This window comes from Miniopterus schreibersii (assembly GCF_964146895.1).
Source record: "Miniopterus schreibersii genome assembly, chromosome: 21".
NCBI lineage: Eukaryota > Metazoa > Chordata > Mammalia > Chiroptera > Miniopteridae > Miniopterus > Miniopterus schreibersii.
In genome coordinates this window covers 4,127,345-4,142,499 of record NC_138123.1, presented here as the reverse complement: position 1 = coordinate 4,142,499, position 15,155 = coordinate 4,127,345, and the positions used below count along the sequence as shown (strand labels likewise).

The window sequence follows — 15,155 nt, the reverse complement described above, 5'->3', positions numbered from 1 at the left end:
ACTGACAGGATTTCTTCAGAAAAATATTGAAGCTCGTTTGCAAAAAAATCAGGCAGCATGAATGTTTCCTTTTTTTTTTGAATTTTTTTTTTTTTTTTGCCCAAATCAGCAGTTTCTTGGGCAATATTTATTAAGAGCCTAAAATGTACAGATTATAGTACTAGGCGCAACCCAGATGATTAAAGGCCATCGAGGTGCTTACTAAAGGGACACACAGACATGGTACAACTTTCCTTGATGCAAACCAGGTAGACGAGTTGGTGCCAAGCATTGTAGGGCACAGGAGAGAGCCCTTGATCGCAGCTGGGGAGCCCTGGCGGGGGCTCACGGAGCAGGAGGCATTCAGCCAGCCTGGAAATACTGGAAGGGGGTTCTGTGCACCCTGTGGATTGTGTCGCTAAACGTTATCGCCAGAATTACAGGGAAAAGAAGCCTTTCTTTGCAACACTGCATGGTTTATTTATAAAATAAAATGTCTCTCTCTCCCCCTCCCCCCCGTCTCCACCCAAATAAGAGCCCATGAATTAAGTCTGGTAAAAATAAACAAGATGTTTACATTCTGGACATCTCAAAATATTGATAGGGATTGAATAATTGAATAGGACTAACTGCCCAATCGATGGAAATGAGGCCGTTGGTGGGGCCAAACTGGAAAGCTCTAACCACAGAAAGAGCCCATTAAAGCTAATATTGTCTCATTTAATCATCTTTGCTAATAGAGAAAACAAATTGTGGCCATGCTTCCTTCCAAGATCTTAGCAACAGTATAGCCAGGCCCGAGAGCACTTGGCACCGGGCAACCTAGGCCCCTTCTACAGCATTCCAGAAAGATTAGGAAGATGGAATTGAATAATTCTAAAGAGGACACTGGGGTTTATAAAGCTGTTACATTATATGAGTCGATCATAGTTCTTTTTTTATTAATGAGGAAATCTTGGAAAGAGTCCAGGCCAATATGGTGATTTTAAAATTTAATTTAAATTTTTAAAAATGATCATTGCTTCTGTCCGATTGAAGAATGACCCTGTGCCTCCTTAGGTCTCTTTGCTCCTTGGCTTAGGTATTTGAGAATTAGACTTTTCTATGAAACTTGGGGAAAAAGGAACTAATCCATCGGGCGCTAAACCAAACCTTTCTGAGTGAAAGCAGTTACAGAGAAGGGACACTGAGACCTCAAGCTTTCCTTTTTTGTATTTCAGGTTCTCACATGTATGTGTTTATCCCAGGACACGTACACAGGGTCAGCACAGGCATCCAAAAGGTGCACCTTTCCTCACAAAGGAGGAATCGGGTGTACAATTGTTAGAAGCAGTTTTATTCCACTTCCCCGAAACAACATAGTTTTGGGTGCGCAAAAATGCATTCTGGGGAGTGCTTTCCTGGGATCCTTGAGTGCCTTTTAAAGAGCCTGCAGAAAGATTTATGGGAAACAGCTTGGGATTGGGAGTGCGAAAGATGTAGCATTTAAAAAACAAGAAGTCCAGGTCCTGACTTTGCAGTGTACCAACCTAATGTCCTTGGGCCATCCAATAAACCCTTTGGACCTCAGTTTTGTCATCTATCAAATGGGAGTAATAATAATACAGCTTCCACCTGCCCCACAGTATTGTTGTGATGAACAAAAGATATGAGTGTGAAACTGCTTTGTTCATGTCCAAGTATTGCAAAAATATTAGTTTACTTATTACCATTTTAAAACTTTCTAAACAGCTAAGCTTTTCTATCTGGCTATCTTTTAAAACTAGAAAATTTGAAAAATCTCAGTCTCCTGTTACATTTTGCCTCTTTGTTCAGAGTTCTCATTTATCGAAAGGGGAATTAGTTTGTGTCTTTTCCCGCTAATGAAAATATTCTTCGATTTATTCGGTTTTCTAATTCGAGTGCTCCCTGAACTCTAGGGGGAAAACGGGCTCTTTAATTATGTTATTTGCTTTTCCGTAAGACCACGTCTGATGGGAGGAGGCTCGGGATACAAGTCCTGTGCGCTTAGTGACAAACTCCAGGTGAGATAAGGAGCCTCAGGGTGTTGGTGTCTGTTATGGCCCCCACACGTCCCTCCCCCATTGCCATCTCTGTTATTTTAAGCTCCCAGGGCAGTAGGAAAGGAGTTCTCTGTCTTGCTCTTTCTTGCTCCCAGAGTGGGATTTTTCTAGAAATTTTCGGGGGCTCTCCCTGATGTGATGTGTTCTCACCAGGGTCTTGCTCTTGGAATGAAACCGCCAGCCAGAACATGCCGGGCTTGGTTAAAGAATTACCCGCAGTGAGGAGAGGTAGACAGTGGCTCAAACCCGAGACCTTTGTCTTTATCTGCTGATTAATTATTTCCCTTCTTCCTCTCCTGTCAGAGGAGACGTCCATCCCCTTTCTGAAAGTATTCAGTAGTCAGTGGAATAAATAAATAAGAGAACATGTGGAAGTTAAATGCTAGGCCAGCAGGCCTGGTCCTCTCTTCTCTTTTTTAAAACCATCTTTTTAAATTTCTCTATATTACTCCAGTAAGCCAACTGAATTATAATGTTTAAATTTGGCAGCCACCCTGAAACGGAATGATAATAAACCGAGTGATAGCATTTGTCATTAGTTCATTCCTTCATTCACTTATCCAGTGTGTTCATTGTGTTCCTGTGACATTGGCTGGAAGTTACCAAGATCCATTGCTGGCCCTGGGGACAACGTCAGGGCTGGTGCAGCTCCGCAGGTCACAGCTGGGTAGATCTGCCACCTGGGTGTGTCACCTGAGTTAAGGGCCTAAGCCTTGTTTTCCTCCCCTGGAAGTAACCAGGTTGGACTCACATGTCCCACAGTCTTTCCCTCCCTGTAATTCCTGCCGCCCAGACTTTCTGTTCTGCCGTAAGTGAGCGGCCCTTCAGTGTAGCGAGAGCAAAGCCTTGTGGAGAAATGGAGTTCTTAGGATGTCTGTCCCCTTGTGCTTGGGACAGTCACAGCATCCACAGCGGTTCTGAGCGGAAGGCTGGGTAGAGGGGTGTGGCAGAAACCCTTCAAGGATGAGGAAGGGGGTGAGCAGTTTCTCCCCCCTTCTTTCTGGCGAACTGAGAGCTCTGAGTCCACGGGATCAGGCCCTTTCAGGTCTGTCTTCCTCAAACTCCCGCACAAAACGCGATGGTGGCTCGAGGGGGCATCTTTTCTTTTCTTTCTGTCCTGATTTTGAGACAATGCATATGTGGCCCTGTTGTAGCAAGCACCTCACATCATCTTAGGGTGCAAGTCATTGGCATTTTCTCTGGGGCAGTACGTATACTTCATTTTTTTTTATATATTAATACTTTGATCTCCTAGTCAAAGATGAAGACCAAGGGATGGGCAATACGATTCTCTTACAGCGCCTCTTTCATTTAATGAGATTTATAAATAATATGGCTGATAGTCCCAGAAGGCTCACTATGTGTAGGTTGACGCTAACATTATTTATCCAAACTGAGATACTTTTGAGAGCATGAGGAGGAAATACTGTACTTTATTAGGGTGAAGACAACTGGCACAAGCCAGAATGCCCTTGGCCCCCTGGGCCATGTGGTTTCCCCAGCTAGGGCCAGGCGCTGTGCTAAGTTGGCTCAACTCAGTGACTCCCCATAAGGATTTTACAAGGTCTTTATGGTGGTTATTTCCACTTGCTAGAGGGGGAAACTGAGACGTAGGTGCCAGAAATGACTCTAGTCCTAAGCCTCATCTGAGCCCCAGGCATGACTCCAGCCCAGGCTGCCACCCCCTTACTGTCAGGCCTTCTGGTCCCCTGACCTCTGCCGGGCATGGCAAACACACCCCCGCCTCTAATTAATTCCCTTGGTTGGGGGAAGCAGGTATTCATTTATAAAGGAACCTTAGAAGGGCCCCAGAAAGTTCTAACATTAAAAAAAAACAAAAAACATAACCTCTCTAAGCCTGTTTATATGGACACCAGACGCTAAATATCTCACTTTTTTTTTTTTTTAAGTGGTCCTTTGAAAATTTGGAAAAAAGGGTCCAAAGAAGAGAGAACTTTCAAATAGTGTTGACTGTTTATATACATCAGGGGGAAAAAATACGTTGTGCTTTTTTTGATGTTTTGTGCACATATACATTTTTAGCTTCAAATCTATTATACGTGAAACGGGGTGGTTAATGCGGATAATTTTATTGTTTTCCTGGCATCAAAGCAAGTATTGCGCGTTCTGAGCTCTGTCACTTTTGTTCCCCTGCCCCCCTCCTTCTCGGTGCCCACGGCTCCCCCCACTTTCCTCTCCAGCCGCCCTTTATTTTGGACAAGACGATCACACACATGATTGAGTCAACAATTTATGGCTTTTAAAAATAGGGATTTTTGTCCTCTGTTCGGTTTATTGTTTATCATAATCATCTTTCAAGTGAAAAGGCTAATTTACTCTTTCCATAGGAATATTTTAAGCTTGATTAACATAATATTACAGCCGCCTGAAAAGGTCTAAAACGGGACAATGACCTTGAATGTTTCCTGCATTTAGTGCGTGGTGCTTAACATTCAAGGAAGAATTTGACTGCAAACTCATTTATTAACGTGTAGTCTCAAAATGTTAACGATGGGAAATACCTGCCACGCAGATTGTGGAAAGCGGGTAGGAAACCATAAAACGCACTTGGGATTTCACCTCGGTGAGCACGTCGCAGAGACAACATAGCCGGAGCCGGTTTTCCCATTGGAGCGACTGTAGTTTATAATTTAATTTTTACTGACATTTTACCATGTATGTTATTAGCCTGACAAAGTGGACGTGAAATAATCCTGAATTAATTAATCAGAAACCTCTATTAGTTTCTCTATTAGGACTCAGTTTCTTTGAGTCCTTCCCCCCTCTCCCCACTTTAACAAACACACTAGGAAGGGAGTTTGGCCTGTGATGGAGGTGATGGAATTGCCCCCCAGAGCACGGGTGTGTTTTTTTTTGTTTTTGTTTTTCTTTCTTTGTTTTTTGGTCTGTTTCACATGGACTGAGTAATCTGGGAATGGGATGGATTTACAGGACACGAGGTTTGTCGAAAGGAAAGGCTTTTATTAGTGCTTCTGTGGAGGAGATCACTTGCGGTAGAAGTGATTGCTTCTTGCCAATCGAGACAATAATTTAAATATCAAAGCCTGCGCCCTCGAAATGAAAGGCAATGGGAAATGCGGCATGATGGATTGATAGAGGCTTGGTGGTAATAGGAGAGTAGTCAGGCTGACTTCGAAAGAAGTCTTCGTGTTCTCAGTGGGAAAGGTGTCTCCTGAAGCAGGTTTCCAGCAGGAAAGAAACCCCAGGTGCCAAAACGGATGAAGAACTGGGGACAGGTCAGCGAGGTGACCTGCCCAAGGCCACACAGCTCACTCATGTGGGGTCAGAAGGGAGTCTGAGGTTAATTCCCCTGCCAGTCCTTCGGGGTCCTTTTTCCAGGGATGTTCATCTTGGGTTTTCTTTGGAGTTAAAGACAGTCATTTGTAAGAGGCTTGGTTTGCTTTCTGTAGTGGGGTGTGTTATATTACACACCATGCTGGAGTCCAAGACAGCAGGGAAGATGGTTCCGAGAGGTAAACAGATTTTCAAAGATGCTGTGATCTTGAGGAAAGGCCAGCAAAGGTGGACAGGTTTCAAGGCAATTTGAAAAATCTAAATTTGCAGCGCCTTTGTTTGGTGTTAAATATTTAACAAATGGCAAATGTGCAATGCAGAGTCAAAATGTGCTTCCAAAAGAGTGTGGCAACTGTAAACATTTTAATACCAACGAGTCCTGTTCATTTTAAGAAAAAGGGAGTTGGAAACTAAAAATAGCCATTAATATGCAATAATTAGCAAGACGAAGCATTTTCTCATCTCCTTTTAGCAATGTAAGAATGCACTGTCGGAATGTTTTAGGAAATGATTCTAATTAAAATACAGTAAAAGTTCTGGTGCAGAGAGCAGGAATCTACATCTTGTTTCCATTTCAGTTTCATTTATTGCCATTCTGTGTTTTTTTTAAATGAAAATGACGTGTATTTTCTGCTTGGGGCCTGAGAATGAAGTCTTTTGGATATTTGGGACTGCATTGTTTAAAGAAGAGATTGAAAGTATGCTGGGACCCGGGGCATGATGCATAACAGACTGATATTAACTAATTTATTAATATTCTTTGTGAAACAATCCCTGAGAGGGCCTTTTGTCTGGTCCCATTTATCCTGCTTTGGGTAGACTCCTGGTGGTAAGATTGTGAAGTGTATATAGACTGATTAGCAATATGTGTTTATTCTAAGCTGTTTATCTATTTGTTTGCCCCCCTCCCCAAATCCTTTGAGTTGAGATCCTTAAAGGTTTATACCCGATACTGCTCAGGGCCTGTTTATTTCCTGTGATTATCTGCTCTTTCCTGCTTCAAGGTGAGAAAATTCAGTGACAAGGGAAGAGTCTTGAGATGACTAAGCTGTGTGTTTATAAAATATCTTGCAAGCTGTCTGGCAAGTTTAGTGCCATAGATATTATTTTAAAATTTAAATTGGTTCAACTCGATTCAAGACAGGAGGTGTAATCTCAGGTCCTTGACTTGTAGAGGTGACACATGGATCCCAAGGGGAGAACACGCAGCTCCACAAACCTGTGTACTTCTGGTCACTCAGAAAGCAGCCAGCTCCGTGGGCACGGCCGTTTGCAAAGATGAAATCCGTTTAGTGAAAGATCAGTGGGGACTCCATGGTGTTTGCTGGTACGTGGATCTCTGTGAGCACATTAAAAAAAAAGACATACACCTAAATGTGGGTCTGAATGTGTTTAAAATATACACTCACGCAATCAGATGGTTCATAATGGGTCAAATAGGTACCCAAAGGGTATAAGGGAATTCCAGGAGATAAAAGATAACTCCCATGCAACGTGGTGACTTAAGGTCCATCAGTAAATAATTGACTACACATCTTGTCTTTAAAAAGCCATTTCTGAGCAGTAATAAAGAGGCCCTGTGACAGCATCTAATGCGAAGAGACTGACGCCAGTACAGGATTCTGCACAGGTGCAAACTCGGAATGCATTGAGTGCATTAAATAATTTTTTTTTTTAAAAAAAGATCTCTGGACAAAATAAGAAGGAAACTTTTTTTTTTATTTTGCATATCTTTTTGAAATATATACAATTAGATTTACTCATGCCCCTGAGGATCTTAGTTTATTCAGAAATCCAGATAGTCATCTTTGAAATCAAGATGTTTTTAACACTGTATTTCTAGTGCACGATTAGCTCCCATATTCCTTATATTATATTTTAGAAAAAAACATGTTTCTTTTTCAAATGCCTTTTTATTTTTTTAATTATGATTATATGTCTCATTTTAGGCTGACTAGACAAATCTTTTTTTTTTGGGGGGGGGGTGTGTCTCCAGAATGCCTGGATTTTCTTCCACATCTCAAAGCTCTTTTAATTCACTGCTCACAACCAAATTTACATCTTAATTGCAGAGTTCACATTTAACAATATAGACAGCATAATGCTACTGGTAATTAAGCTTTTACTACCTGCTTTTATACAGATTTCTCAGGCACAGTTTTTGCTGTGTGAGTTCCCATCTAGAAACTTGGATGCATTTAGACCATTAATAAAAGAAATCAGGCCCAAATCTCAGATACGGCTAAATACATGGTAGGAAAACCGCTCTCTTCTGTGGGGGAGATCAAATCATGTCTGTCCTTTTTATATTCTGAATTTAAATGTGGCTGTTCTATTTCAGCATTTTGTTTCTTATAGACCTAGAGAATTTGAGAGGGTCAGGAAAAAGAGTCGAGTTCTGATTTAGTGAACTGAATACACACCGAGTATCTGAATACATTTATTTTGATCTCAAAGATTATACTATTTATATCATGTAGACTTAGGATACAAAAGGTTGGTAAGCACTAGAGATGAATTATATCAAAACTGTGGGTCTTTCACTTTCCATAAGGTACCAGTTATCTCTTCACTATAAATAGCTGGTATCTATTCCAAGTAGATTTGCTTGTATAAAAAAAAAAATCTATATTTTAAAATAGGACGTAAGAAAACTCTTTGTTATATGGAAACACGCTGTATGCTACCAGAGGGAAAACATCCTCTCTTGCTATAACCTCTTTAAAAAAAAAACAAACAAACACAACTTTTGATTGCAATATCTTAGTTCTGTAAATTAGTATCTGTTTGGAAATTGTCCTTCTATTGCTGAGACTGCGGGATGATTTACAAAATGTTTCTGAGCTGATTTTTAAAAACATTCAGGCTGTGTTATGTATAGGAACAAATAGGTAAAGTGCCTTTTATTGGAAAGCTGGTGTTTTGGGTAAAAATCATATACATTTGTGCATGCCTCCCAGTTCGGGAGCTTGTATTTGAAATCAGTATATGATTAAGGACACTTGGAGTGCAGGCTGCCGGTAGCAAAAAAAATGCAGTCTTTATTTTATCCACACGCCCCGAGACAGATTTAATATCCTATCAACCGCAACCCTCAGTCTCCCGCCCCTGAAACTGGAGAGGCCGCTGTGTCCCGCAGTCTGGGAAAAGCTATGCAATCGCAACCCATCCCAGTAGGCAGGCAGACAGACAGCAGCGGGCAAGGAAGTGTGGACACAGATAATGCACACAGTCACCTCTCCGGCTGTCCCCGGGCACTAGCTCCTCTTCTGTACTTGTGGAAAAAACGGAATTCCTCCTCAAAGGTGAGATGGCCATTGACATGCCCCAGCCACTGACAGAAATGTGACTGTTTCAAACGCCCAGCAATTTATATACTTATATTATTTATATTTATATTTATATTTATATTTATATATATTTCTATATATAAATACATATACACACATATATATGTGTATATATAAATATATACACACGTATGTGTATATATACACATATATACATATATGTGTGTGTATGTGTATATATAAATATAAATTAAAAAATAAATAAATAAATAATAAATAAATATATATATATATATAAATAAATCAGGAAAACAGGAAAAGACAGGGTGACGAATGCACGAGAAACCACAGGCACCCAGCAAGCAGCCAGCGACCCCCGCGGATAACACACAGACCAGCGCAGGACCAACTTCTCTACCTGCCGCCCAATCCTCGCCCCCAATAACTGAGCGCGGGTCCGCGGAGAGTCTTCTTTTCCAGGCGCCACCGACCCGAGGTTGGACACCAGAGCCTCCGGGGCTTGGAGAGTTAAGTTAGTTGGGTTTGCGTAGTTGTTTTTTTTTTTTGGTTTTTTTTTTGCAGCTTTCCAGGGCAGGGGGGTAAGAAACACCCCTCGGGCGGGCAGGCGGGCGCGGCTGCGGCGCGCGCGGGCGCTCCGAGCGCCACCCCGGCCCCGCGCTCTCCCCGCCCTTCCCGCGCGCGCCCCGCGGCCCGCGCCCCGCGCCCGGCTCGTCTGCGCCCGTGCGCACCCTGCCCACCTGCCCGCCCGGCGCGCGGCGCTCCGCGGCGCCCGCCGCCTCCGTCCTGATTGGGCAGAGGCCCCCCAATCGGCGGCGCGGCTCGCGGGGGGCGGGGGGCCGCGTATGCAAAGCCCTGCTTCATATTCATGAGCGCCGAGCGGGGCTTTAAGTCCTTGATTAGGAGCGAGCGCGAGCTCCGGTCCCCGCCGGCCGTGCCCAGGGGCTTGTCGCCGCGAGGACGTCCGCGCCCGCCGCGCCGCGCCGCGCTCCGTCCGGGAAACTTTGATTTATTGCGGGGGGTGCGCGCAGAATGGTTGCCGGCCGCACATGGATTCGGTAGAACTTTGCCTCCCTGAATCTTTCCCCCTGCACTACGAGGAAGAGTAGGTACCTCTTTTCTTCGCGTTTGCAAACTCGGCGCGGGGGTGCGCGCGGGGGGTGGGGGGCGCGGGTGGAGGGGGGCTGGACAGATGGTGTCTCTGCACCCCGGTGCAGGGAGCGCCCCGGGTGCGCGGGTCCTTGTTTGTGTCTGTCTGGTGCCTTTTGTGTGCAGGGTGATCTCCTAATTCAGTAAGTCGAAGAGAGAGGATTGTTCTCTTGACTACAATGTTACCTTTGAGGCAAAAGCTCCGGTGACTGTCACTAAAACAGCTGTGTGACAGTCACTTCTTATTCAGGTGCTAAGAATAGGCACTTGGCACAAATGCTCAGTGAACTGTTAAAATGCATCTTTGACTAGGACCCATTTTCCGAGGAGAGATGTTTTAAAATACAATATTCAGGATGATTTATACTATGGAGCGCTGCTTATGTGTTTGCAGTGTGACGGATATTTGCAGCCCCTTGTCATTTCCTACCGGGCAGAGTTAGAGGCGAAATTGCACATTTACTAATGCTTCTTCAGAGAGCAATTTCCAAACTAGCCCTTTGCCATTCGGGGCTAGGATAATGTTATTTGCATGGTTAGCGTTAAGTCAGCACTTAACTGACAAATCAGTCCATTAAGTAACATGAGATTTTCACACATTATAAATATTTAAGGGGAAAAAGAAAGAAAGGAAGAAAAAAAAAAAAACCAAAAGAAGGAACAGTAGTGTAGTGACTTTTTAAATTTTCCTCTTGGATAGACAGTGTTGAGATTGTGGATTTTGTTTCATGTATCATGTCCGGAAAATGCAGAAAAGTACTTTTGTCCTTACATGTGGTTTCATTCGTATTTAGGAAGATCTTTGTGCACGTGGATATATATATATATATATATATATATATATATATATATATATATATATTTGGTTGACTAAAAATGGGGGAGAAGTGAGTGAAGGCCAAGAGAAGTAAATTAGGCGTTCTTATGTTCACGAGCAGGTTGTAAACTTAATTTCAACCCACAGTTAGAGAAAATATTAGGTCGTGGGAGCTGTGACTGGCCGTCTTTCGGTTGCTTTGCATTCACGGTACCGTGGTACCAACTGTGATAATTGTAAAAAGTGTGCCTTTGGCAAGCATTCCTCGCTATAGATTGTGGAGAAAATGTAAAAGTCCCGTAGATGAGGTAGTGCACTAGAGGTGGCCGTCCACTAGCTGTCCTTAGTGTCTGCAGATTGCACTGCCGGCTAATTAACGAAGAAATGAAAGTGACTTGCAGTCTCCGTGGCCGCCTGCCTGTGTGTGAGTGAGTGTGTGCATATGTATGCACGCTCACACACGCTCACATGCACGCTCACACGGGGGATGCTAGCCGGGCGGTGGACTTAGGAGGAGCTGAGAGATCAGAGGGCTGCGGGTGCATCCGTTTGAAACCCTCCAAGGCAGAAACAGCCTTAAATTGTGTGAAAATAAAAATGAAACCTAAACAAAGGTAGGACTGCCCCCCTCCAGTGGGGTTTGAAGGTTAGAGGCTGGGGAATTTTAGAGTTGAGAATGCCTCCGTGTATCAGAAAGGACCCCTTCTCCGAGCTCACCCAGATTCTGAACTTTCTCTTTTAAATAAATAGACAAAACAAACTTTAAAAATCCCCCCCCCCCCCCAGAGGCTTCTTTTTAAAGTAGTTTCCTTGGATTTCACTTCTGGTAGCTAATTTGAATAATTAGTTGAGATAAGCCTCTTAAAGCAGATGCATTTAAATGAAATCAGGGCACATGTCCTTTTGGCTTTGGCGCAAGATTCAAACTAGCTTGCTTTTTGGCTCAATTAAAAGTCATCTTAAAAAAAAAAAAAAAGAAACAGATTTATTGTCTGAGTGCAGTTCTGATGGTTACGTGGTTCACTGGACAGACAGAAAGATCTAACGCTAAGCAACGCATCTGCCTCTCTGTCTCAATTAATAAACCACGGAATTTATACATGCTATTAATATTCATAGTAATTGTACTGGGTTAAACCCCATCACGTGTGTGTCTACATAGAAGCGAAACCAGGCGTGCAGGATCGGAGGGAAATATCGGACCCTTTCTGCTTCGGAGACTGTTGTACAGGGTTCGTACGATTCACTGACCGCCAAGAGGAGAGCCTCAAATGTTAACCTAGAAGTATGTATTTTTTTATTTATTTTAGGAAATGTGCCAGCGCGTTAAAGAACATAATACTTGAAAGCCTGTTTCACGTTTCCCAGCAGGAATAACTGATAGCACAGATAGATGAAAATAATATCTCTGCTCATTTTGACATATGTGTCAGTCTAATCATTCTAAATGAGTGTGCTCATCACAGGACTCCCTTTCAACCTCTGATTAAAATGTAACATCGACTCCAGGATTACAGAGCGGACTTAATTTTACTGACTGTTTTAACAGTTGTCACAGCTGTTGGGAAAAGGGAAGGCAATTGAAACGCTCCCAAATAGGCAAGGCGAGGAGGGGCCAGTCCGGTAAATTTCAGCGTCCGATCAATGGAAATGCAGACGTGGAAAATGAAACACATTTGGGTTTTGAGAGTCCTGTGTGGAGCTCTGCAAGTTTTATTTTGTATACTCCACTCTGTTCTGTTTCAGGGTTTTGATTTTATTTTTTTCCCCTCTGCCTCGTCTTTCCTTATTACAAGCTTAAAGTAAATTGAAATACAACTATCCAGAAGTAATACTGGAAGGTCAGAATATATGGGATGAATCTAGGCAGGAAGGGAAAATGTATATAGTAACAATAACAATAAACCTAAATCAGAGGGGATGCATTTTTTTTTTTTTAAAAGGTAAGGAGCTTGCCTTTTCGATGTGCTCTTATTTGAGAACTATGAACAGACACTTCAAGTTTATTTTTCTGAGAAAGAATACTTAAACTCCAGACTTGGAGCTCACATTACTTTTCTCCTGTTTCTTCTCTGTAAATCTGTTGCGAACACCTGCAGCCTCAGAGGTAGGTGGTGTCCGAGGGGTTTTCAGATGATTTCTTTGTAAATTGCTGCAGGTGACAACCAGCTACACGTAGGGGCGAGTGTGCTTAAGCTGTCGTCTAGTAATCTGGTCCCTCCCATCACTAAAGCAAACAGATTCATCCTGTTTTTTCCTAAAAATTAAATAGCCACAGCTCTCTGTAGATGTATCCTAGGCTATATATAGTCGAGATAGCCAGACAGCCTGTATTATGTAATGTATGATTTTTCCTTGGAGTAAGCAAAAAAAAAAAAAAGTGATTCTGAGTTCACGCCACGGGGGCTGGATGGGAGTGGTGAGTCGGTGATGGGACCCTGCGTTCCAGCGGCCCTTTGTGTCACTGTATTTATGTATCACCCTGCACGTTAGGTGGCACGTTTAGAAATCCTCTTTTTATAGAGAGGGCTGGAGAACAGCTCCCCATTGCTGGGGCAGAGGCCAGGGCGATGGTGCTGGTCGGTCCTCATAGTGATGGTTTCTCATCTTAATGTGTTTATGGCTCTGCTCTTTTATTTACTGAGCCTAGCGTGTTGCAGCGGTAATTAACCCGTGTTATTAGCAAAGCCCTTGTGGATATCCATTCATTCTCTTGCATGGATGATCATTTTTTAGTGTTTTCTCCCCAATAAGGTGTCATTGTTCCCCCCCCCCTTTTTTTTTTTTAATTCTACATTGACGGTCTTTGATAAATTCCTTTGATTTAATCTGACCTGGAATATACTAATCTATTGGCCATCTTATAAAGAATGGTATTGTAATTCAGCTTTAACAAATGCTCATAGAAGCCAAAGGAAAAAGATATATATTTTGTTCTTCTCAAAGTAAAAAAAAAAAAGAAAGAAAAGAAATTAAGGTGTAAGAAGAAAATAATGCAGGAAATCAGTTTTAACTCCGAATTTTCCAGATCTCAGAATTGATGATCATTGGTATCTCTGAGGTCTTTTAATCAGATTTTTACTTAGTTAAGAACACTTCAGGCTTTTTTTTTTTTTTTTTTTTTTTGGTCAAATATTGAGCCAGCAGAAAAATCCCTGTGCTGAAAAAAGATAAGGGCCATCTCATTAGCCGGGTCATACTTTTGCAATTAATTTTAGGTTCATGGCGCAATTCATCACACAGGGCAGGTAACTTCTCCGTGAGTCTATTTAACAATAGTTTCCCAAGAACTCACCCGGGCCAGGACTCCAGACAAAGAAGAGACCGTCCTTTTGAAAGGTAGGCATAATGCCCAAGCTCAAGTCCCTGTCACTTGTGAAAAATTCCTCCACATTTGTTTTAACCTAGTGACTGAAACAAAATATTTCTCTGTTTGACTCTTAACACGCTGTCCGTCTCTGAAGGTTTTGCCTGTGTTATTGCATAAAACAAATGAAAATCTGGGCTCTGGGTTGGTACTTTGTCACAGCAGTGGCAATTAATAGCAGTGGTTTCTATTGAACCAAGGGATTCATACGAAATAAACTTTTTTTAGAAGCAGCTCTCAGGCATTTAGAAATGAGAGAAGAGCATCGGAGGTGCCGGAATAGAACTTCCACATCGCGTAGCTGATAAGCTTTGTTCTGATTTTTGCTCCATAGCAAATTCATGGAAGAGAGAAACAATACAGTGTTGATCTGTTACAAGTGCATATGAGCTCCGGCCCTGGCCAGCTCTCTGGAGAAAATCTTTGATTACGCTGGCCCAGTTTGTTCAGCTTTTTATCTCTTTTACATCCCCTGGCCTTGTATTAAATTGTCATTGTCCTAAAGCACAGGAGATAGAAATGAATTGCAGTCCTCCCCATGCTCTGACAGTGAAATATTTAGGCTCTCCAATCATACTTATGTGTGTATTTGATCGGGCAGGGATGACACCCAGCATCCCAGCCGTCGACATGCTTCTTACTGCATTTTGTATAGGTTTTGCCATGGATTGTGATTTTCATAGCCATGTGTGTATATGGATATATGTGGTTTATACCATTGTAGATAAATAAGTGAATACTCATAAGGTACTTTAAAATCCAGTTCAGCAGATAGAATGCACACACGTGCGTTGGTGTGTGCATGTAATATGCATGTGAGATACGTGTATAGATGGGAGGAGGTGCATGTATAGACTATAGGGATGCAGCTAAGAGTGTTCATGTACATTTATTTATATCACAAAGTGGATCGCAAGTATTTTTCCTAATCAGTTAGTTGCCAGTTAAATTTGCCAGGCATGATTTCAACCTGCTATTAGTATTTCAGGTATTTATCGGGTCTGATTTTAAACTCAATTGGTTTAACTACTGTATAAAAGACAGGTTACCAGGTAACCTAATAAGTAAACTTGGCTCTGATTTTATAAATGTTTAATTTGTGTCATTCCTAAATTCAATATCTAGTAATCATAAATAATTTGTAAAATAGGAAATAA

General features: G+C 42.3%; 1 protein-coding gene across 13 annotated transcripts in view; it reads left to right on the top strand.

The window, feature by feature from the left end:
• ESRRG (estrogen related receptor gamma) overlaps positions 1 to 15,155 on the top strand; it is a 404,445-nt gene that overhangs the window by 235,111 nt on the left and 154,179 nt on the right. The window contains exon 1 of one of the 13 annotated variants that reach the window (XM_081123848.1): positions 9,574 to 9,770. The exons of the other annotated variants lie outside the window; for them this stretch is intronic. Within the exon in view, the coding sequence (XP_080979974.1) occupies positions 9,715 to 9,770 (56 nt within the window). The 5' untranslated portion in view covers positions 9,574 to 9,714. Of the gene's footprint in view, positions 1 to 9,573; positions 9,771 to 15,155 lie in introns of those variants that run through there. 13 annotated transcript variants of the gene reach the window in all.